Here is a 24,495-nt window from a genome sequence, read left to right as displayed (position 1 = left end):
CAAGCAAGTAGCAACCGGAAAGCCAAGTTCCAAGTGGCAAATTAAGTTGGTTTTTGATAAGACTTGTTTTCATGATAAGTGATAACACTGTTTATTCATTTCTTGCTACTTTAATTGTGTTTGTATTATGTACTAACGTAGTATCTTTAGTAAATAATGGCTGCAGGCTGCAGGTATTTTGCTATTTAGTGATTGTTATTTATGTTGTTATATTTCATTCTAGGTATAAATAATAATATATAATATTTAATTTATAAATATAAAACTATATTATGAAGTAGATGAACCAATTATATATTAATTTACTAAAAACGCTGAAGTTTTGATTGTAAACCCTTACATCTTTTCTTCGATAATAATTACTATTCTGAAGCCTAAAAATGGTTCTTGGACCATTGGATCATTCTGTTCAAACAGATATTATATTTGTAATAGAGAAAACAGCCATGAACACTTATATTAGTGAACTTAAAACAAATTATGTGACTCCGACATTAGAGTAAGTTGTTATTGAATTTTCACTAAATCTAAATCATTAATTATTACTATTGAAGTTTATTTGTTTAAAATACAAATTTCCTATACACAGTTTGAAATTCTTCTTAATTGAGTGTACTTATTCTTATTTTGTATAGATACTTTAACCAAGGACCTATTGAAGAACGAGAGTATTTGTCTGAAGTAATTATTATTAAAATATTTAATAGCATCACATTGGATTATTAATCATAAACCAATATTTATCAATATTACAGAGTAGCAGTGCAATTTATGGTATTGTAGTTTATGAAGCAAATGATTGTAAACCATATCCGTGTTGTCGTACTTATGGAACATTCACTAGCCCACAAAAAGTCATAAAAATGATTGAAAAAATAGAGTAAGACTTTATTCATGGTCTAATTGTATTGTATCATTGACTTTTTTCTTTTTCAGCATGATTGGTGGTATGGCAGAATCCCATGCTTATATGGGTGAAGGTTTAGCAACAGCCCTGGTTTTCTTTGAGGACTTGCAAGAGATTCGTGAAGCTAAGCAAAGACACTGTATTCTGATATGTAATTCACCACCTTATAATTTTCCAATTATGGAATGTGAAACATATGCTGGTCGTAGTGTTGATCAAATGGCAAATCTTTTTCAAGAAGTATTATATATTTTTTTAGTTAATAATCTTTACGAATATGTAATTATTAATAAGTTAAATATTTATGTGTGTCTTAGAAAGGAATTTTACTCTCAATATTATCAGCTAGAAAAACTCCTGCATTATTGAAATTATTTGAAAAAGCTGGCGGTGATTTACAAATTTCTCAGAACAAAAACTATGCGAAAGATCCAAGGCATCTAGTTTTACTCAATGGCTATAGGTGCATTTATTACATTAATTAATTCATAAGTATTAAGTTTTAATTTAATTATGAATGTTACAGAAGCAAAAAATCTAAAACTTTAGTTAATCTTGCCTTAAGTATATTAAATCTAAGAAAATTGGTCAATAGGTGACAGTTATATTTTTATTATTCAACAATATATAGGAAATTGAAAATAGCAATGTGATGTCATCAGATTGCAACTGCACAACTTACATGATTTTATCTTTCACGTGTTATTCACATAATAATTTATATTTTATACAACTTAAAATAGTATATTTTTTAAATTATGTGCCTATGCAAGAGTAAATCATAGATTAAAAATAAGGTCTCAATTTTTTTAGTATTTAAAATACTAGCAGAGCAAATAATACAACAAAAATTACATATTTTACTATGACATCACAATCGCAAAAACTACTTTTTTATTTCCCTATAAAAATTCTGATAATATTACTATCTTATATCACATAAAATATAAAAAAAGATAGTTGAATAATTTTCAAGCATTGTCTGAAACAAATAACTTTAACATATACCATATTATACTATATAGTAACCAGTGGTCCGGTGATATAACATTATTTTAACCCTCCGTTTACGTCATATATATAATAATTAGTAATACATCAGATTTTTAAATAAATATTAAGTAATTGCTAATTTTTAGTTATTATACATAATATAATATATAAATTTCCTTTTAATGCATTACAGTCTAAAAGAACGTCCAATGAGCCCAACTCCCGCTACAACCCATTCTGGTCTATCTATGACTAGTCCATTATCTACAAATGTTAATATTGGATCACCAGTTGCTCCATGTGCTCCATTCAGGACTACTAATCCGGTAAGTAATCTAACAATTATTACTCGATCAAATTTGAATTTAAATAAACTGAATATTTTCATAAATTGTTTGTTTCAACATATCAGATTTAAATTGAAACTACCTAATTATAATTGTTGCATTCACTTATTTAAGTGAAATTAAATTAAAAATTAAATTAAATTAAATTAACAAAATCTTTGCTATGTACATTTAATACTATTTACTATGTTTCATATTTGGTACAATGTACCTAATGAAGTTTTGTTTATTGATAAAGGAAAAATATAAAACTTGAAACATTTGTACTTTTACCCAAAAAAGTGTTGAATCACACTTAATTACTATATTTATTGCTTTGATGTAAACCTAAAAAAAAATAATTAAAATGTAAAAAATTATTTTTTGGTCAGGTTATGGCTATGCAGAATCAAGTTCAACAACAACAACAACAACAACAACAACAACAACAACAACAACAACAGCAGCAACAACAGCAACAACAACACCAACAACAACAAGCTGCTCAGGTAGCCCAACAAGCTGTAGCTGTAGCTCAACAACAACAACAACAACAGCAGCAGCAACAACAACAACAACAACAACAACAACAGCAACAGCAACAGCAAATGATTCGTAATGTAAATCAAGGTCAAAACCAGCAATATTCAAATGTTTCAAATACTGGTGGTTTCTTGAGGCCTTCTCAAACGCCTCGTAATTGGCCAATGATGCAAAATCAACAGCGTCAACCAATTCAAGCAAGTGCATTAATTGCACAGTTAACAACTCCTACATTCCAACAAAGAATAGATAGTAAGTAAAATTTGTAGATTATAAATGTATTTATTTATTTATTTATGAGGTGGGGGAATGGTGTGGTCAAGTGAACGTAATATTAGTTATAAAAATTACTGAGTAGATGGTAATAAAATCTAAAATATTTAAGCAAACTAATAATTAGCTAGCACTATTGATGATGATTTTATATACATTTAATTATTTATTTGAAAACAAATTCTAATAGCTTAGTAAAAACTTAAAATTGTTATTAAAATCTTAATAAATACACTTTTAGTGGCATCACAACAACAACAAGTACAACAGCAGCAACAACAACAAGTTAAACAGCAGCAGCAAGTTCAACAACAACAACAACAGCAGCAGCAGCAAGCTCAACAGCAGCAGCAAGCACAGCAGCAAGCGCAACAGCAAGCACAGCAGCAAGCACAACAGCAGCAAGCTCAACAGCAGCAAGCACAACAGCAAGCTCAACAACAGCAGCAAGCTCAACAACAGCACCAAGCACAACAGCAACACCAAGCACAACAACAACAACAGCAGCATCAGCAGCAGCAACAGCAACAAGCTGCTCTACGAATTATGAACCAACAGCAGCAACAAGTTCAACAACAACAGCAGCAACAAGTATTTTAGTTGATTGTTAAATAAATCAACAAACCATGTTTTATAAAATATATCATATTGTAGAATGGACCTGGCAGACAAACTATTTGGTCGGGAACATTAGAATGGATAGAAAAATCCAAGCCTTTAAATGAAATACCAAAGATAACAAGAAACGTCCCTTGTATTGTTTCAGCCAGTATCAAAAATGGAGAACCGGAACTGTAAAATTGCTTCTGCTAATTGAATAATTAAAAAAAAATGTATTAAATTTTTTTTTTTATATTTAGGAAAGCAGAAACATGGCCTGATAAACTAATTATGCAATTGATGCCCAAGAATTTAATAGGAAGTATTGGAGGTGCTCATTTGAAAGACTCAAAATCTGTGGTTTTCCAACCTACACCGTGCGAAGCATTGGAGTCTTTGACCAAGTACATGACTAGTGGATATGTAAGTTCTTTAGTACACGTAGAGTATCCTAATTGTTAATTTATAAAATTTAATTATTTATAGGCTGGCTGTGTACATTTTAACAGTGCTCCAACTTCTCATAATTGTGATGTCAAAGTATTGATTTTGCTTTATACGCACGATAGAAAAGCATTTATTGGTTTTATTCCAAATGATCAAGCAGCATTTGTAGATAGATTACGCAAGCTTATACAACATCAAAAAGCTTCGTCAGCCATATTACGTCAAGGCCAGGTAAGATTTTTAACTAAATTTTCATATAATATATTATATTGTTCTCATTGTATAGTATTAATTTTGGTCTTCATAGCAAGTCATATAAATTTATACTATTGAAATGGTGTACATGGTATTTTTAATGAAAATCATTCATTAAAAATATACATTCAGCAATTAAATTTAAAAATAGTGGATAAAGATCAAAATAAAAGGTAGTTACTCAGATTTCAGTGTGTACATTCAATGTTGTATACACGTCTTTGTCAAAATTTACCAAATGTATTAGTTATTTTTGACATTATGACATTATGACCACACATAACACATTAGTGTAGTTAAATCGTTACTATTTATTACTATTTATTCGTGATGCGTTATTATTTTTAAATATTTTAGGTATAAATGTATAATTGTATTAAATAATTATTCAATATTTCGACCTATATTATAAAATAGAAAATATAATATTTCCTTGATGACACGGTAATACAATGTATCTCGATTTTTGTTATTGTTCAGGAGAGGTTTTTAACCGACATAGTCTGTATAGACTATAGACTGTCCTTATAAGCCCACCTTATTCCAATACCAACCATGATTACCACCATATTTTAGTAAAGATGATAACACGTGATAACAACTCTTGATTATTGTAATTTATATAAATGTTCGCAAAGACGTTATAAAACTTTTAATACCGAAAACTACCAGATACTCATTTAAAAAAAAAATTCGAGTACGTTATGGTTATACCGTGTCATTGAGGAAATATTATAAGACATAAGTTGTATTAACACTATGTACAATACACCATGACAAATAATTTGTCATGCAATACACCTTGATTATCGTGTAATTACGATTAAAGATAGTATTATTCCTAACCTATCATGGTCAATGGCGCACATTTAACTTTGAAGGGGCAGGCTGTTATAATCTTCCTAGTTTGGGCGCTCGATCATGTTGGTATTGCCAAACTGGAAACTGTTGTTTACATTCCCCAAACGTGTACACACTGATCACAAACGCCGATCTAAAATGTCTGTTGTGTATGCCGTGATGCCGTATAAACACGCGTCGTTTGCCGATTAATGTTCCGTTTTCATAAATTGTTTCCTCTGCATACTTAGTTTTTACGCAAACAATCACTTAATATCTAACGTCCTCCAGTTGCGTTTAACGCTTCACTCATACACTACTTACCCGTACAATGGCAGATGCTGATGATCTTTTAGACTACGAAGAAGACGAACAGAACGAAACCGTCGAGAGCGATGACAAGAAACAAGCCAAGAAAGAAGTAAAGGGTAACTATGTTTCCATACACAGTTCAGGTTTCCGTGATTTCCTCTTGAAACCGGAAATACTGAGAGCAATCGTTGACTGCGGTTTCGAACATCCGTCTGAAGTGCAGCACGAGTGTATACCTCAGGCTATGTTGGGCATGGATATTCTATGCCAAGCCAAGTCCGGTATGGGTAAAACGGCCGTGTTTGTCTTATCCACCTTACAGCAGTTAGAAGTGTACGAGAGCGAGGTATACGCTCTGGTCTTGTGCCACACCAGAGAATTGGCTTTCCAGATAAGCAAAGAATTCGAGCGCTTCACTAAATACTTGCCGGCAGTCAAGGTCAGTGTTTTCTTTGGTGGTGTGCCCATCACAAAAGACGAAGATACGCTAAAGAACAACAAGCCACACGTAGTGGTAGGCACACCAGGTCGCATACTAGAATTGATCAGAAAAAAAAAATTGGTTCTTAATAATCTGAAGCATTTCATTTTGGATGAGTGTGATAAAATGTTAGAGATCTTACACATGCGAAGTGATGTTCAAGAAATATTTAAGAACACGCCGTTTAACAAACAAGTAATGATGTTCAGTGCCACACTTAGCAAAGATATACGGCCTGTCTGTAAAAAGTTTATGCAACAACCATTGGAAGTATATGTTGACGATGATGCCAAACTATCATTACACGGCCTCCAGCAGTACTATGTCAAACTCACTGAAAAGGAAAAAAATAAGAAATTGTTTGATCTTCTGGATGAACTAGAATTCAATCAGGTAAAATAAAATCTCAATTAAGTACTATTTTATTATAGACGTAATATGGTGTATATTATTAAACTTGAAAGTTTTTATATTATATTAATATTTTTTTTATTTTTTCATTCAGGTTATCATTTTTGTTAAATCTGTTCAACGTTGTGTAGTTTTAACAGAGCTACTAAATGAACAAAATTTCCCATCTGTTGCCATGCATGGTGGTATGTCTCAACAAGATCGATTAAAGTTCTACCAAGAGTTCAAAGATTTTCAAAAACGAATATTGGTGGCTACCAATTTGTTTGGTCGAGGAATGGATATTGAACGAGTGAACATTGTTATAAACTATGACATGCCTGAAGATACAGACACTTATCTACATAGAGTGGCGAGAGCAGGACGTTTTGGTACCAAAGGATTAGCAATTACATTCATTTGTGAAGAAACTGATGCAAAAGTTTTGAATAGTGTTCAAGATAGGTTTGATGTCACCATTGGTCGGATGCCTAATGAAATTGAGCTCAGTTCTTACGTTGAGAGAAAATAATTTTTATATCTAATATTTTATGAAATTTTACAAAACAATGATAATAATATGATAGCTTGACTTATGATTTTCAAGTTTTGCAAGACATATTCTTTCATTCAAAAGTGTATTACTCTCTTAAGTGGTTTACTTCACCTCTGAGTAATCATTTTCAATATAAACTATGGAAACATTTTGTCAATTTTTTTTTTTTTGCATTTGTGTATTGTGTATGGTTTAATATTTAGGGACATTAGATATTATCTTCAAAATATGATTAGAAGTTAAGATTGTACATAATAATGCAACTGACTTAATTATTAAACTAATTTGCAAACTGTATTGATATGTAGTTTTTTAAATTTTCCAATAAACCTAGACAAAAATTTATAGAACATTTTTTTTTAATTTAATGTGTTCTTTGATGATCACTTGAAGTATTACTAATAAATTATCATAATTTAATTTTTTATAAATGCCAAATTGATTTCTACATGTAACAATTGTGTTGAATTTTGTTCTACTAGTTTAGTTTGATTGATTAAATTGAAATTCTTAAAAGTTAATTTTGTCCCATCATTCAAGTTTTTCTATATTATTATTAAAATTTATAACCATTCAACCATAATGTTAATTTTTTTTTTAAATTTTAATCAGTGTATTAATATAAGTGAAGTAAATTTTTTTAATAAAAAAGAAATGTATCCACTAAAATTTTTCCCTAATAATTTTAACTATGTGTTACATATTTCAACTTGCGGGTCCATGTTGAAATATTGTAAAGTATCACATGGCCATAATTTAAATGTTTAATGTTTTTACTTTTTAGCACTTCTTCCATATTGTTGGATTTTTATTTTATATTTAATTTAAATTAAACGAAAATACATTAATATTTTAATCAATACGTAAAATACAATAAATTATAATGAATTTTAACCACCAAAAAATTGTATACATTATTTGTGTATCTATTCCCTTATCACAGTTACTAGCTTCTCATCCTAAATATATTATTGAGTTGATAGAAATAAATTCCAAATGGTTTTCATAAATTGTACATTAAATTGATTTTTAGATATTAGAAAATTAATTGTTGTGTACCAAGAACAATTGAAAGTAAAAGACTTAATAATTTGTTTAAAAAAAGAGGACGCCATATTTTATTAACAAAATACAAATATCTGTACAAATCTACGTCCTAAACTAAAATGAGTCAAGTTTAACTGTTAATGAATTATGACATTTGAAGGCCATCCTAAATAATAATGTCATTATTATTTATTTATATTGGCCATATTATTTAATATGTCTAATAATCTAAAATCTAAGTATGATTATATGTCTTAGTTAATACTTATTTATTTAGATAGATAAATAAATGTTATCTGAAAATAAATATTTTTAACAGAGTTTTTATTTTTTAGAATAATTTGTACTTGAATAAAAAATGGTAAATCTTATAGTTGTTGAGATGAGGCTGGTGTAGAGTATATAATATTAAGTTGCTACTTACTAATGATGACAATTAATTATTCAGAAAACTACGAATCAAAGTTTTTGTTGGGTACTAATAAGAGTTTGGTTTTTATATTATAAATTGTACACCCCAAGTAAGGTAGAAAAATATAATTTTAAGTTAATTTAACAAATAGGCTGTGCTCGGAACATTCACTAGAAAATTGATTTTTTTCCAAATGAACAAGTTCACATTCTTTTAAATAATGAATGAAATATGAATTTTATTATTTTTATGAATCGTTTAAGTACCTATACAAAATCTTGAAAATTATAATATTGTTGCATGTCAAGCCAGCCATAGGCGCAATTAGGTGGGTGCTTGAGAGGGACTTAACTCCCCAAATATTTATCTATCCACCACATAATAGGTGTAGAAAAAAATTAAAAAGTAAGTCTTAATTTTTAATTTGTATCTGTACCCATTATGTTTAATATCATCAATATCAACATTTTCTTTAATATTAACCAAACAATTTTTGGCAACTAGCTATTTTTCTTATCACATAATATCATAATTCATAACGAATGATGAAATAAAAAATGTTAACGAATTGAAATTTTTTAAACTTGAAATATTCGTCTAATATTACAAATAAAAAAAAAACCTCAAATTTGTTCTCATTTGTATTTTAAAAATTATTTCATTAACTTGTTCTAAATTATGTTTTTTGGTGATAAGAAAAATAGCTTGTTGCCAAAAATTGCCTGATTAAAATTAAAGAAAATGTTAATCATATTAAATATGATATTGATGATATTAAACAAATAGTTAGGTACTGAAGTTGAGCACCCAAATTTAAATAAATTACTACAAATAGCTTTCTCTATACCTGTTAGTTGCGCAACCTGCAAACGTTCATTTTCTTCAATGCGGTGATTAACGGCTTTTCAAAGAACAGCAATGAGACAAGAACGATTTTCAAATTTATTAATATTAAATATCGAAAGAGATGTAACTATAATAGTCTTGACACAAAAAGAATTATTAATATATTTTCAGCCACTAATGGAAAATTAGTATTGATTTTATATTATTTTATATGTATATTTTATATTTGAGTAAAAGTTGGATTAAAAATGTGTTGATTAATTATAATTTTAATTAAATTTTTAATTGACTACCTAGTTTTAAATGAATTTTTTTGTGTATTGTTAGTAGCCAGCCAGTAAATTACTTAGGGGGTGGGTCTATGCTGTTGATAAAATTCTAGCCCCCCCCCCCCAAAAAAAATTTACCCTAGTTGCGCCTATTGAGCCAGCGCATTGGAATTTCACATATTTTATTTTTATAATTCGTAATCAAATAAATATTAGGAATATTATAAAAGAAAAATGTTATTATACAATACTATAATAATTAAATATTATTATTAATCAATTCATTACAAATTAATACGTCGTTCATGTTCTATTTGAAAATAACGAGTGACGTTCCGTATCGTTCATGTTCTATTTTAAAATAACGAGTATGAGAACGAGTATCATTTACTAAATATGAACAACGTCCTTTCCAAACACTGCAAATAGGTCCGGGTTGATGTATTCAAACTTTTTCATTCCACGGCAAAAAAAACAGCAATATAAATTTTCATATTTGTAGTCCCTGGTGGTTAAAACAAATGTATAGCTCATTTTCCTATTTTTATCTGCACCCCATAATAATTAGCAAATGCTGTAAAACCCAAGCCCTGATAATATGTATTAGTATGTTTATTTGTAATTTCTATTTATTTTATGAAATATGTAAAAGCATTTATATAATACGTAAATGTATTATGGTCGTCCAGTAAATTCTTCATTGATGTAGGACCTATTTGTAACTAAACCTTAATGTATGCCTATTTTATTTTAACATGCACTTATTAATTATTAATTTATTAACTAGAATATGCATTTACTTTTAAAATGTATAGATTTTAATTAAAAATATTTTAAATTGAAAATTTACAGCTGGTAGTCTGAATAATGCTATTTAACACATTAGTATTAAGTACCTATTATAGTTTTATGTTTTAAGTGCTATGATTTTCTATAAAAAATTTAATGTTTTTGTATAAAGAAACCAACTATATTTTTATTCAAATGTACTAATTTTCATTATTTGTTCCTAGGGTGGAATGGGAATGCCTCAAGGCAATATGCCCGGACAATTGCAATTACCACCAGGTCCGAATATGCCTGGTGGTCCTGGACCAAATCAGATGCCTGGGCTTATGCCTAACAGCGCATTAACAGCTTCTTTACAAAGTCAACCTCAACCAAATTTGGGTTAGTAATTACATCAATTACAATAAAAATGCAATAAAAATTTGTTTGAATAATAATTTGTATTTGTCACAACAGCTGAATTAATGGGGTCCAACAATTTTGCACCACAAAGTAATCAGGTAGTCCCTAATAGTCCATCAGTTCAAATGATGCCTAGTCCTCAACCAACTGGACAACCCGTCAATGTTAATAATCCAAACATGCCCTTACAGGTAAAATAATTTTAAAATGATACATTATTTGTATTTTTTTATGTTTGATAATAACTTTATTTAATAGAGTCCTGGAGGCGTTGGAAATGTTGGTGTTCGTCCATCACAAGGCCAATACAGTGAACAAATTGAAATGGCTAGAAAGCAAAATTTAGCCAAGATTCAGCAACTTCGTCAGACACTAGAATTAGCACAACAACAAGAATTACAGTATAAGTCTCAAATGGAGGTACTTAAATTGCTTTGAACTTTTTTATTTTAATGTCTTATTACTACTAATATATTAATTGTAGATACAAAGTAATCAAATGAACATACCACAAATGCAGCAATGTTTGGAACAAGCCCAAATGCAAGAAAACATATTGAAGTCTCAGCTAGAAGTACGATAAGTATATTATTTTTTATATGTTAGAAATATTTAAATAGAATTATATGGTATAGATACGTAATCAAATGAATGTGCCCCAAATGCAACAAAATCTGGAACATGCTCAAATGCAAGAGACCATATTAAAAGCACAGTTGGAAGTGAGTAAACTTTTTCAATGTGTTGGTCTATTTGTTATGTTATTGTTTAAGGAGCATTTGAATGAAATATTTTTATTATGTATTTTGGTGGATTTATTTATAAATTGTTGGTAATTTTATGTCTAGCATCAACAAGAAGAACAACATAAATTGCGAACCCAACAATTCCATATCCATCAACAGCAACAGCAACAACAACAGCAGCAACAACAGCAGCAACAGCAATCAAGACAAATGGTTCCTGGAAATCAATCACCACAGATTATGGGTAATAGTGCACCACAGCAGAGAATGCAAATGCGACCCGTTATGTCCAGTAATCCTGGTCTCAGACATTTATTACAACAAGTTTGTTTATGTTTTTAAGAACATTATATTGAATTTGTTCATTTATTTATTTTTATAATTAATTCCTTATTTTAAAATTTTTTAGCAACCACAATATAGACAACAAATGATGGGCATGCAACAGGTTCCCGTTCCTCAAGGCAGACCCTTGCAACCTCAACAACAGCAACAACAATATGATGAAGTTCATACATTTGACTTTCTTAACTAACTCAATTTTAAAATATTAATTTTTTTGGTTTATTTTGTTGAAATCATCTCAATTTTTTTTTTTTTTTGAATAATTGAGTAAATGCTAATACAAATGTTTAAACATTTTATAAATTACTTCATTTTTTTTTACCAAAAGATTATTGATGAACAATTTTAGAATTCCTGTTTATATAAATTATATTTATTATTTTATTATTTGTAAATAATTTCATCAATTATTTTAAGCACCTATAATAAAAAAAAACTTATTTTTTCTCATAGATTTTAGCCTATTTTAATATTTTAAAATAATACGTTTTGCATTTATGGGCTAGTATTTTTATGATGTTTGTTTTTTAATGCGTTTTAGATGTGGTACCCATGACAGTTTTGTGTAGAACCTAATGCCTATAATTTTGATTGTGTCTTTGACCTTTTTAGTATTTGAATTTGAATTTGAATTTGTAAATTTTTTATTATTTATAAAACACAAGACAAACAAAGTATTAAAGAACTAATAAAAATTACCTACACCTTCAAGCTATAAACTTGTGGTGGTGTAGGGAGTAACAGTACAACATATGTGATTTCATTAATTACTCAACTAAAACAACTATTAACAAACACTGTAAAATTAAAATAGAGATACTAGATACAAAAAGTATACATTTTTCTTAAAATAAACACTGCCTTAGTTCACTAAATAAAACATTTTTTATACATTTTTTTATGTTATTTTTATCATTAAAAATAATTTTTTTCAACTCAATTGGCAAAGCGTTAAAAATGACGGGACCAGGTAATTAATAAACTTTTGACCAAAACTTGTATTAGTAAATAACACTTTAATATTACATAATACATAGTCTGTCTTCCCTGCTAATTTTGTTGCTATTCTGTTTTATAAAGAAAATGCTTGATTTTTTATACACATACAAACATTATAGCGGTTTTTTTGTATAGCAATTCCAACGGAAGCACATTAAATTCTTGATAGTTTAACAAGGTATACCCAATAAGATTGTCCTTTTTCAGACATATACGAATTACACTATTTTGTTGAATTTTTAATTGTTTTAGAACATTTTTGGAGGCATCACCCCAAATTACCATGCCATATTGCAATATAGATTGATATAGAGAAAGATAAACTATTCTCAATGTATGAGATGATATTATATATTTTAATACATGAAATTTGAACATTAAAGATCGCAAGTTTACTATCAAACTATTAATATGAACATTCCACTTAAGGTTACAATTGAATATTAGTCCTAAATATTTTATTTTTTTGTCAATATTTATTTTTAGGCAGTTACAGTTTGATGCAATTGAACAGTCATGTAATATAATTTCTTCAAAAGGTGGTTAAGTATTATTTATTGAAAAAACCATGAACATTGTTTTGTTAAAGTTTAAAGATAGTTTTTTAATATTTAACCACTTTATTACTTTCTTGAAATTTAATTCAGATTTAGATTCTGAGCGGAGCGAGGAATGTAATGGTTTTACAATGATGTTTATTTCTTTTCTTTTTTATTCTGTAAACACTTTTTCTCCCTCTAAACCTGATCAAAAGTATAGCATCTTTTCTGAAAGGTAATGTTCTTGAGCTGATACTTTAGAGAGGTAATTTTTCGATTTTCGAAACGCTACTCGAAATAAAAAGCGGTTAAAGGAGAAAAAACGTTTTCTACCAGAAATATTGCTTCAAATTAAAAATGACAAAAGATATTTTTTGTTGTATTTTTGATTTTGTTCCTTACGGTTTAAAGTTCAGAAAATTTTAGCCATTTTTGAGCTATTTATAGATATTTTAATTTTGGGAGTTTTTTGTTGTAATTCGGTTAAAAACATTCGCAAAAACTTGAAATTTGGGTTGATTACTTATATTATCCATACCTAGACATGGTAAAATTTTCAAAACATTTGTGCAACATGAGCTTTTTCTTTTATTTTATATTTTTTTTCATGTTTATGATATTTCCTAATTATAAATTATATAAATTACCTATTTATATAAATCGTTCTTAAGCTGTAACTTAAAACGCTTTGTTTATCACCATATAAACGAATAAAATTAAATAAAAAAGATTCCCTTGTTCGCTCAGAATCGTTTTTTATCGAATGCAATCATTGTATTCAAATCAAATACAGTAAAATTACACTATCCTGCCCGAGGCCCGATGGACAAACATCCACCACTGAAATGCGCTGACCTACTTTTTTGTCTTACAGTTTCCCAATTACAACTCGATAATAACATATCATCCGCATATACAACTATTTTCCCATCAACATTCATATCACATAGACTATTTATATACAAAATAAACAAAATTGGACCTAGAATACTACCCTGGGGAACACCATCACAACCTCATTTACCTGCCTTAAAACCCCATTAATATTTGTAATTTGTTTCCTCTTATTAAGATAGCTTTTAAACCAGTTTAAACAAATACCATTTATACCATAACTAATGAAAACTTTAATTAATAAACTATGATCTACAGTATCGAAAGCTTTCGCTTAATCTAGAAATATACCTAGTGCTTTATCACCTTTATCAAGCTTTGAAAAAATTTTTGAATTTTATGCTCAACATGATTGGTCGGTCATTGTTTATATTTTCTTTATCACCACCTTTATGTAGAGGTTTAATTATTAGCTCGTTTATTTTGAAAATGGGTGGTTTTTCAGTTTTTGATTTCTTTTTTTTGTAAAATAGATTTATTTGGTGAAAACTTGAAGCTTGAATTAAGAAGTTTATACTTTCTTGAAGTAGATTTTGTACTGTGTTCGTTTGTTTACTTCTGTAAAAATATTGAAGTCGTCTGCAAAGAGAGTGTATTTTATGGGTTCAGTGATACCAGTGATGGTGTTGGATACATATTTATGTAGCTAGTAGCTACTAAAAATAATGTTGTGTAGGCTTGATTGCTTGATTGTTGTAAGTTGTGGGATTCTATTTTTTAGAAAAATGTCTTGGAAATCGTATTGCCTAGTTTTACTTGGAATGAACTGGTTTGTAAAAAATGTACCTAATCGTGTTTTATAACAACTTTTAACATAGAATTAATTTTATTTCTAATATTTTTATATTCAGGTTAGGTGATATTATTAGGTATTAAGTAAATAATTTATAAAATAATTCTTTTAAATTATTCTTGTTTAATTTAATTTAAAGTGCCCATCAATCCCCACTCACAAGTATAATGCTAATGGGAATTTTTTTCCCTTGTGTGGCCGGATTTTTTTATAACTTCCAGCCCGCGTTACCTTATACCATTGTGCTACGATATTTCCATACCTACTTTAGTTCGCTATAACTTCGAAACTAAGTCCGACCAAAAAATTCTGTAAGAACCTTATTTTTTTTCATCGAAAACTACATTTGAATAAATAAAAAAAAAATCATAATGTTATTGGAACTAAACTAGAATTACCTATGCCGAATTTTGTATTCTTCGGCTTTCGAATGTCCTATTATTTTTTTTTATAGAATCCATACGAGTTACGACTCGTAGAATTTTTGTACGACGTGTTTTAAATATTTGTACTTAGCAACCAACTGTATTGTCTCAGCAAATAGTAACAACACTGGCCAAATGTAAATACTTAAATTGAAGTATTAACTGCTTAAAAAAATATGTGTACTATAGTTTAAGTTGCTTAATATTTCACATTCGAGAATCGAGAAGATTCTAATTTCTAAATTCCTATAAAGTATAAACCATAGAATTACAATTAATGTGTGTCAATTTATATGTCTATGGTATAAACGATCACGTAAATACGTAATGATAATATTACGATACTGCTCTCTGATTCTGTGATAGTTAATATAATTTATTATGTTAATATATTAGACTTAGTAGATCATAATTATAAATTATAACGATAATATTATGAAAGTTTTAGTGTTTTACCTAATATTATTATGGTAATACACTAATACGGTTGTAAATAATACTAATATTACTAAATAGTAAATTGTAATTGGTTACATTCACGAAGACTAGAATATTGTATAATATTGTATATATTAATACTATATTAATACTATATGTCTATATTATATTCTAGTCTTCTAGCTTCTATGTAACATTGTCTTTTATACTTCCGGTTGTAGAAATTTTAATGATGTTTTGTAAATAATGGTTGAATACTTGAATTCTTGGATAATAAGATGATAACGATAATAATAATCATATTGATAACGTTCTTATTATTGTTATTTGTTATTGACTATAGTGACTACAAATTACAATAGAACTTGCGCTCTCTCGGCGCTCCGAGACCAGTATACCTACAACTTACTGGCAAGTGGCAAGTGGCTACAAACTACAAAGTTGTAATAAGTACTATAACTATACCTAATAGGTAGTTAATATGTAAGTGATCACTCAATTTTAAGTATTGCGAGAATATTATGTTGTTAATAGTAAAGTGGAAATATTATTCCGAAGAACGTTTTTAGATATCAATCGTTCGTTGGCCTCAAGTACTATCTGTGATTTTACTTTTCAAGTCTAATGAGTTGATGCGTTTCTGGCGTTCGTTCTAGTAGATCTTAAACTGTAGACAGTCTGTCTGTATATAGGCATGGCTGGCAAGTCGACGGAACCTGAATCGCCGAAGAAGAATGAAAAGTTCGACAAATTTTATACGGAAGTGAGTGTTGGACATGGTTTGCGATTATGCTGTGCTTTTTTATATCATTATTTCATTGACAGGTAAAAGAAATCGAAAAACGTGACTCTGTGTTGACGTCTAAACAACAGATTGAAAGGCTCCTGCGTCCTGGAGCCTCATATTTCAACCTTAATCCATATGAAGTACTTCAGCTAGACCATGACACACCTTTGGATGAGGCAAAGAAAAAATATAAAAGAGCAAGTTTTGTTTAATTTTAAATTTTTAAATAAATAATTTTTGTATTACAACAACATTTTGATTACTAACAATTATTTTAGTTGTCTATTTTGGTGCATCCAGACAAGAACCAAGATGATTTAGAAAGAGCAAACAATGCTTTTGAGACTGTTAACCGCGCATGGAGGACAATCGATAATGATGAATCTCGGAAAAAATGTCAGGAGATCATACAGGAAGCCAAGGATATGACTGAATTTATGGTTGTAGAGAAACGTAAAAAATTGAAAAAAGAAGGCAAAGATACAAAAGTTGAAGAAGACGACCCATCTATTATGAAACGTAGTATTTATGTTCAAACATGTAAATTATTTGCTGATCTAGAACGCAAAAGAAAAGATCATGAAGCGAGAGAATTACAAGAAAGAAAGCGGAAACGAGAACAAGAAATAGATGAAGAACAAAAAGCAACTGTGTCAAAAGAATGGCAAAAAAACTTTGATGTGAGTTTAGTTATTTATTTTTGTATAATAAAACTTGCACTTCAAAAAAGCTGCACATTATTAAATTAATTGATGATATAGGCGAGTGGTTCTCAACTCATACTAGGCACAAACCATTTTTGTAAATCGTCCACTGCCAAAGACCACAATTTAAATTTTACCCCCTTCCACTATACTTCTATAGTCTATACCATTTGTTTTTTATAAGTACCTAATAAAAATCAGTAATACACTTTATATTGTGGAAAAATATTTTAACTTTTTAATGACTATATAATTTATAAAAAAAAAAGGTGATACATATTCATAATGTTGGTATTAATGTAAATAAATCATATATACATTTTTATTGATCGCGCTGTATATTAGGCTGCTAACCATTAACGATTAATGTATAATTGAAAAATTACGTACTCTAAACCGTAAATACTGTGAGGTACAATTTCACTCATTTATTTATTCTTTAATTTTTGAATTAACAATTGATGGTCATGACAAACATTTTTTGGTATCGCTGAGTCCACGGACCAATCTATATCATAGATTAAACAACATTTTTTACTTATAAATGGAGCTTAACTTAAAATATTTATTTACATTTTAGTTCTTGGTGGTTTACTTTAATTTAATTTAATAATAATAATGTTTAATAACTGAATAAATCAAATATAAATGTAATTATTAAACTTATTCATGGCACGTATTATATACTTAACAATTCATTAAATCTAAAAAGTCCAATATATTTACCATCTTTATTTATTTATTTATCAGACACTATATTACACAAGTTACAGAATTTTAGTATTAGGGTTATTATTTGTCTTTATATAATGTAGAATACACAGTTCTTTAATTAAAAATTATATGTATATATAGGAGTCAAGAGAAAGCAGAGTAAACAGTTGGAAAGCATTTCAGGAATCAACCAAAAAATCAAGCAAAAAAATCAAAATTTTTAAGCCTCCTAAACATAAAGCAGAATCAAGATAAAAAGTTTAGGTATGTTATATATAAATAATATATTAATTTAAATTTTTAAATTGTATTTTTTATTGTTTTATTTTCAGTAACATTATAGGCTCCATGTTTTTCAGTTGTATACATACATGTGTATCACGTTGTAAAATAAAATAAAAGTTTTTTCATAAAACTCTATTCTTATTTATTCTTTGTACATGCATAAAAATAAAATGAATATTTTTTTTCTAAAAATCAATTTTTGTAATGTTAGAAAATAATATTATATTATTTTCCTGTATTATAATAATAAATAGTTTAAAAAAAGATCAGACTGCTTTTAAGAAATAAATATCTGTTAATATAGTTCTTATCCTATAACAATTTCTGTGTACATAAAAAAAAAATGTTTTTATTAACTATATAGTATTTAGGTAACAATTATAATGTAATGAGTTTTATTTTATAAACTAATTGATATTTAAAGTATAAATATAACATATTTTTTTAACTTAATGTAAATAATCTTTCAGCATAGTTCGAAATTAAATACTTAATTTTCAGACTAACTGAAATACTTATCAATGACACAATTTGTTATTTGTACTTCATCTTCAATATAATATGTTATACATTAACTTTAAATATATTAATCAAATGTTTTTTTGATTGAGATTCAAATTATTGTTGTCATAGTTTATCAAAATACACATAAATTTAAAAAAAGAAATGATAAATGAAATTTGTCTTACAATATTAATATTATTATTTATTATCATCACAATATCTTAATATTAAAAATTAAGTCTTTATTTATTAAGTTTTCAATTGGTTTCTTCTGCATCTTGATCTTCATTATCACCGCGGAAATCTTTTGAGCTGATTTCTTCTTCATCATCATCAAGTGGGAAACCTATTCCGTTTTCGTTAATTTCATTTTCAGAAGTCGAAGGTGCTAATGTGAGTGGAAATTTGGGTTTGCGACACACAAAATATACGCTTTTGTACTCATACTGTAGCATAGACTGTGGATTTTGTGCATACTTGGTGGGCACATTTAAAATTTCTTTCTATAAAAACATGAAATTATTTTAGTAACTTCTGATTTGAATTAGATCCAAACTTACTTCAAACCGAAAACCAATCCCTTTAATCACTTCTTTAATAACTTGGTAACTTGGTTCAATAGAATTTTGATCAAACACGTTACTATAATGATACAATAATGGCCCTAAATTGACCCATATGCCACCAGGCTTGAGTATTTTATAAATAGTTTCAATAAATGCAACTATATTGTTGGCACAATCAATAAAAAAACATGTGGCAATACAATTCCATTCGTCTTTATCTGTGTAAACCTATAATCATCATTTGAATAAAGTAAATGTTGTCTTAACACATTATAATCGAAAACCCATATACTTGTAAAAAGTCACCAGCAGCCATTGATATATGTGCATTTTGTGGTAACTCTTTTGCTGGATTGATATCAGGAAATGAGATGCATTGCATTTGGTGTTCAGTTTCTAAATTGTTATCACACTGATGAATCCACGGATAAAGAACATACATATTAACACCTCGACATCTACAAATTATAAAGTTATTTAAATAAAAATGTATAACATAAAAATTGTAAGAAAATAATGCCTTACCGGTTTAATACAAAATTTGATGCTATTAACATGAACACAGAAAACTCATTTCCTTGACTTGTGTAACCCAATTTGGCAATTTCAAAAACCAATCTTCCAAGGCCAGCACCAGGTACCAAAATTTTAATGTCGGAAGGTTGAACACTAAAGTTATTAGTTTTAATTAATATATTACAAAATCAGTAAATATATTTAGGACCTACGATTCTAATGGAAATTCTTTTAAAATCTCATCAATTATAGGTTTATAACAAGTGTTACGTTCTTCAACCCCTTCAGTGCTCCAGTCTCGTACAAACTGTTTCAGAGTTGACTGGACTTTTTCTAAATCAGATTCAATTGGTTTGTACTCATCAGTTGAATGCTAAAACCGTTAAATATATGAAAAGTTACAAATGAGAAACATTAATACTTTTATTATTTGCTTATTGATGTGACTATCATTACCCAACCATCTAGACTAGGAGTATTTTGATTTTCAAACAAATATGCAGTATCTTTAATCATTTCTAAAATAACATTATAATTATAATCTACACAATGTCTTATAGTTTCCAAACTGTTATTGTAGTTAATCAATAGTCTTTGATGTTGTTCTGGTAATGATTTCAAGTAGTTTATAGTCTTGGCAATTCTGTTAAGAGAATGAATTCTGAAAAAAAAATTAATAAGTTTTATTAATATTAGTACTATTTTATAATTTAAATTAAAAAACATGTGTATATTAAAATATTTTACAACTAACATTGGTATAGGTAAATAGGTATATTTTTACAATATGACTAAACTATTCATTATTATTATTATTTAATTATGTTTATGAAGTATGATTCATTTAAAGACAATGATTCAATACATTTGTATAACTAAATAAACTACTTTTACCGATTCAAACTTTGAAATACATTGTGTATTTGTGTAAGTATTTTGAGACAGTTGATTTTCGACAAGTAAGGGAAAGATGAAATTAATTATCAAGTACAATACATTTGTGTAATAGATATATAATTTAAATTGTTTCATTGAATTTCTTTCTGCAGCTAACACACATAAGTTATCAGTAATATACTGTCAAACTTTAAACTTATATATATATTTGTTAAATTAGATGCAACAGGAAATTGTGTAAATCAAGACAAACAAAGTGTCTGTTGAAGTAGATATATATGAATTAAATAAGTATTAACATAATATACTTCAAGCACTATTAAGGATGATTTTTTTTATAAACAATGGATAAGCTCATGTAAACCAATAAACGCCTTAATTATTGTTGATCAATGTTAATACAAACACAATCATAATAATATAACATTATTACCTGTAAAACATAAATGCTGTTATGATTCGTTGGAAGCTCTTTTTCTCTTCTTCTATTTTCTCTTCATCTGTGTGACAAAAATCCATTTTAAGTAGGTACGTTTATTGTTTGTTTATCTATTCGAAACTTCTAGAGTCTAAGGTAAGAAAATATTATAATATATATAATCTATTGAAAAAAAATACAACAGCTGTACTTAATAGTTTCTACTAAGAAAATAAACACAACTTTAAACGGTTCATAGAAAATAATCCGAAAGCAACATGTTATAATAAGTTACATGTGCTCCGAATCCGAAGTTGAGTGAGAAAAAATTCGTATCTACAGACGTGATGATAAAGTAATAAGTAATAAATAATAATAATAATAAATGGGTACGGGAAATTATAACTTATGGGTATATAGACATATTGTAAGTGAGCTTATAAGTATTAATAAGCAGTGTGATAATATTATATACTTGACAATTAACAACCTATGAGATAAGGGGGCTTCTAAGCTGAATCTCTGTAACGGTATTCTAGCGCTCGTAGCGAATAAAAAGTGTAATCAGATCCATATGGAGATAATGTAAATAATTATTTATAATATTATGTCCATGGGAGAATATAATCATAGAAATTGTAACATAAGATTCATAGAACAATATTATACGAAGTAAATACACTTTTTTTATGTTCGCAAGTCAAATAAACTGAAAAAAAGTGTGTTAGTAGGCCACTGTAATGGATGGTTAGAAGAAAAAGTGGCGCAACTAGGGCTGAAATGTTGAGAGGGCTGTAGCCCCCACCTGACATTGCATGAAAAGTAACCCGTTGGTGGCGATGCCTCCGCACCACAATATATGTTCACTTAAAAATAAAATAAAATCATACAAACAAAATCAATTATTTATTTACTCAAGTATGTAATTATACCTTATTTTTTTATATTTATATTATAATTTTCAAACATTAACAATAATATTTTTTGCTTGATACCTTAGTTTATATTATATATTATAATAAATCCCCGAAATAAAATATTACGTTTCCTAATAATATTTTAACGATATGTAAACGGTAATAATTATTATTATAAGTACATTTTACAAGTTTTAATTAATATAAGTAGATACAATATCAATTAAAAGATTATAAAATAAGAATATTTCGAATGATCGATACATCAAATAAAATAAATAATTATTAAACAAATAGTTAATGAATGTAGGTAACTAATCAGTAATCTCTTAAAAGAACTATTAACAATTTAACTTATGTTGTTTCACATCGTGATATAAAACAAAAAATATTATTGTTAATTTTTTAATATTATTTATTATATATTATAGTAGTAGTATCAAGTATAATAATAAATTTGTAATTAAATATTAAAATGTAATAATTACACTAATTACGTTTTAAAAAGATTTTTTCAGGGGATTTTTATTCCGTTATTACCTATCTCTATTCTCTGTGTTATATAGTTCAGTGCATATGTATACTATAAAATTATGTGTAATGATCTTACTAAATACAAAAAGCTTACATCATTATACCGACATAAATTGTTTTCTTAAAACGAATACAAGCATACAGCTTATAAAAAAAAACAAGTTTAATTTTTAAAGATTTGTTAATATTATAGGAAAGAATTGAATAATTTATTTTTAGGGGGCTATTACAAGTTTTTTTTTTTTTTTTTGGGGGGGGGGGATAAGCCCCTCATAGTTGCGCATAGGTGGAGACGGTTTGTCAGTCAAGGATATTTTATAATATATATTTATACTATTATTCTTAATACAGTAGCCGATAAGTTGAAATAATATTATTTGCATATTATCATACTTAAATAGACTTTTTGGGTTACAGTATGATCTACTTACTGGGAACCTTATTTTGAATGTTTAACCCTTAGCTATAAAAATTGAACATTTTATACATTTTTAACTGTAAAATAATTTGTAAATTTCAGTATGATCAATTATGTCAAAATTTGAACTTTAGATACTTATAAAAAAAATCTTGCTTATGTATATTTAATATTTTTAAACTGATATTGTATTTCCAGAATTTCGACCCAACAAATACCATTTTATTAACAGTTAGGTACATATAAAAAATAAAAACTAAAAAATTGAAAATTGAAAATGATCGTAAACAACTCGAAACGAGTCAAAATATTTTGAAAATTTTATCAAGTATAGGAAATTACAAATTAATTATATCATATTGTGTAACTACGGTTATTCGTTTTTGAATTACAATAAAATTAGAAAATTGTTTTATAAAAAATCGAGTGAATATCTAATGTTGTAAAAAATTGAAGTTCAAACGCTCATAAAAATTTAATATGACTGGTAGACATTTTTTTTTTTTTGATAAAGATAGACAACTTATGAGGAATCCCGAATATTGTTGTATATTTTCAAATCTAAGATATATAAAGAAAAATGTTTTATGAATTTACAATTCATTAATTGCCAATTTTCGTGATTTTTACAAATTTTGTCAAAACTCGAACTTTGGACGCTCCTAAAAAATGATTGTGGATTTCATTTATTTTTGATGCGGAGGGTTTCCTGAAACCTATTGTCCCCTGGCGACGATCGCATCGTGGGAGAATAAGTCACTGTATTGGGCAGTATACATACAGTGTGTTCACGGAATATGGAAACCGGGAACACTTTATCAATCATTATAGTCATTACCCTGTATATATTTTTCAATTCTGTTTGTGGCCTGTGGGACATTCAACTAGACTAATGGATCATAAATTCCTACGCGTTTTTATTAAAGAGACTATGACAAAAGCACGGGTACCGCCGTAACCTTAAGGAATCAAGATGAATTAGTGTATATTTTATTGAAGTGAAACTTCTTTACGGGTACAAAGCTGAAACAAAATAGTGGAAAATTTAAAAAATAACCTAAAGAAATTTGTAAAAAAATTCAAAATGGACATTTGCCGTCGAGAGGGTTGTTCTTAGTATAAGTGTATCACACTATACCACCTTATAACCTACCTATAATGTATTTTGGCCTTTGTCTTTTACCCATCACATACTGCTGAGCTGGACGATATTATGACACTTAAGCCGTTTCAAAGCAGCGACGTATATTCTAGGACTCTAGCTATATTTTATTATTTTCAGCAAACCAATAATTTTTCCTAAGATATTTTATACATTAAAACCTTATCCAAGACTCGGCGAGCGACAGAACTGCTAGCAGTACTTTA

General features: G+C 28.0%; 4 protein-coding genes across 7 annotated transcripts; 3 read left to right on the top strand and 1 right to left on the bottom strand.

Moving 5' to 3' along the window:
- Nucleotides 1-11: 11 nt before the first annotated feature.
- LOC132950455 (mediator of RNA polymerase II transcription subunit 25-like) lies at nucleotides 12-12,231 on the top strand. Of its 2 annotated transcripts, XM_061021930.1 has the most exons (18): nucleotides 12-499; nucleotides 636-681; nucleotides 756-880; nucleotides 937-1,147; nucleotides 1,225-1,370; nucleotides 2,094-2,226; nucleotides 2,619-3,021; nucleotides 3,284-3,633; nucleotides 3,697-3,836; nucleotides 3,903-4,065; nucleotides 4,129-4,320; nucleotides 10,511-10,667; nucleotides 10,743-10,879; nucleotides 10,947-11,108; nucleotides 11,173-11,262; nucleotides 11,324-11,410; nucleotides 11,537-11,758; nucleotides 11,844-12,231. In XM_061021930.1, the coding sequence occupies exons 1-18, from the start codon at nucleotides 381-383 to the stop codon at nucleotides 11,967-11,969; spliced, it is 3,009 nt and encodes a 1,002-aa protein (XP_060877913.1). In that variant the 5' UTR covers nucleotides 12-380; the 3' UTR covers nucleotides 11,970-12,231. The 2 variants fall into 2 exon arrangements, with proteins under 2 accessions (XP_060877913.1, XP_060877914.1); XM_061021931.1 differs by lacking the exon at nucleotides 11,324-11,410.
- Nucleotides 5,295-7,828, top strand: LOC132950459 (ATP-dependent RNA helicase WM6). Its single transcript, XM_061021937.1, has 2 exons — nucleotides 5,295-6,370; nucleotides 6,483-7,828. Exons 1-2 carry the CDS (start codon nucleotides 5,516-5,518, stop codon nucleotides 6,897-6,899), a joined length of 1,272 nt encoding a protein of 423 aa, XP_060877920.1. The 5' UTR covers nucleotides 5,295-5,515; the 3' UTR covers nucleotides 6,900-7,828.
- Nucleotides 12,232-16,077: 3,846 nt separating the features above from the next.
- LOC132950904 (dnaJ homolog subfamily C member 8) lies at nucleotides 16,078-18,485 on the top strand. 3 transcript variants are annotated; one of them, XM_061022518.1, is made up of 6 exons: nucleotides 16,078-16,350; nucleotides 16,437-16,630; nucleotides 16,693-16,851; nucleotides 16,933-17,334; nucleotides 18,214-18,336; nucleotides 18,405-18,485. In XM_061022518.1, the coding sequence occupies exons 2-5, from the start codon at nucleotides 16,562-16,564 to the stop codon at nucleotides 18,325-18,327; spliced, it is 744 nt and encodes a 247-aa protein (XP_060878501.1). In that variant the 5' UTR covers nucleotides 16,078-16,350; nucleotides 16,437-16,561; the 3' UTR covers nucleotides 18,328-18,336; nucleotides 18,405-18,485. The 3 variants fall into 3 exon arrangements, with proteins under 3 accessions (XP_060878501.1, XP_060878500.1, XP_060878499.1); XM_061022517.1 differs by having other exon boundaries at nucleotides 16,426-16,630; XM_061022516.1 differs by having other exon boundaries at nucleotides 16,078-16,630.
- LOC132950903 (carnosine N-methyltransferase) lies at nucleotides 18,475-21,691 on the bottom strand. Its single transcript, XM_061022515.1, has 7 exons — nucleotides 21,274-21,691; nucleotides 20,400-20,604; nucleotides 20,156-20,316; nucleotides 19,953-20,096; nucleotides 19,720-19,885; nucleotides 19,422-19,655; nucleotides 18,475-19,364 (listed from the first exon to the last, which is right to left on the bottom strand). Exons 1-7 carry the CDS (start codon nucleotides 21,357-21,359, stop codon nucleotides 19,119-19,121), a joined length of 1,242 nt encoding a protein of 413 aa, XP_060878498.1. The 5' UTR covers nucleotides 21,360-21,691; the 3' UTR covers nucleotides 18,475-19,118.
- Between the last annotated feature and the right edge of the window lie 2,804 nt (nucleotides 21,692-24,495).

The sequence above is a fragment of the Metopolophium dirhodum genome, chromosome 8 (assembly GCF_019925205.1).
Source record: "Metopolophium dirhodum isolate CAU chromosome 8, ASM1992520v1, whole genome shotgun sequence".
Lineage (NCBI taxonomy): Eukaryota > Metazoa > Arthropoda > Insecta > Hemiptera > Aphididae > Metopolophium > Metopolophium dirhodum.
Note: the sequence above shows the minus strand (reverse complement) of the source record. Positions and strands in the feature narration are given on the sequence as shown.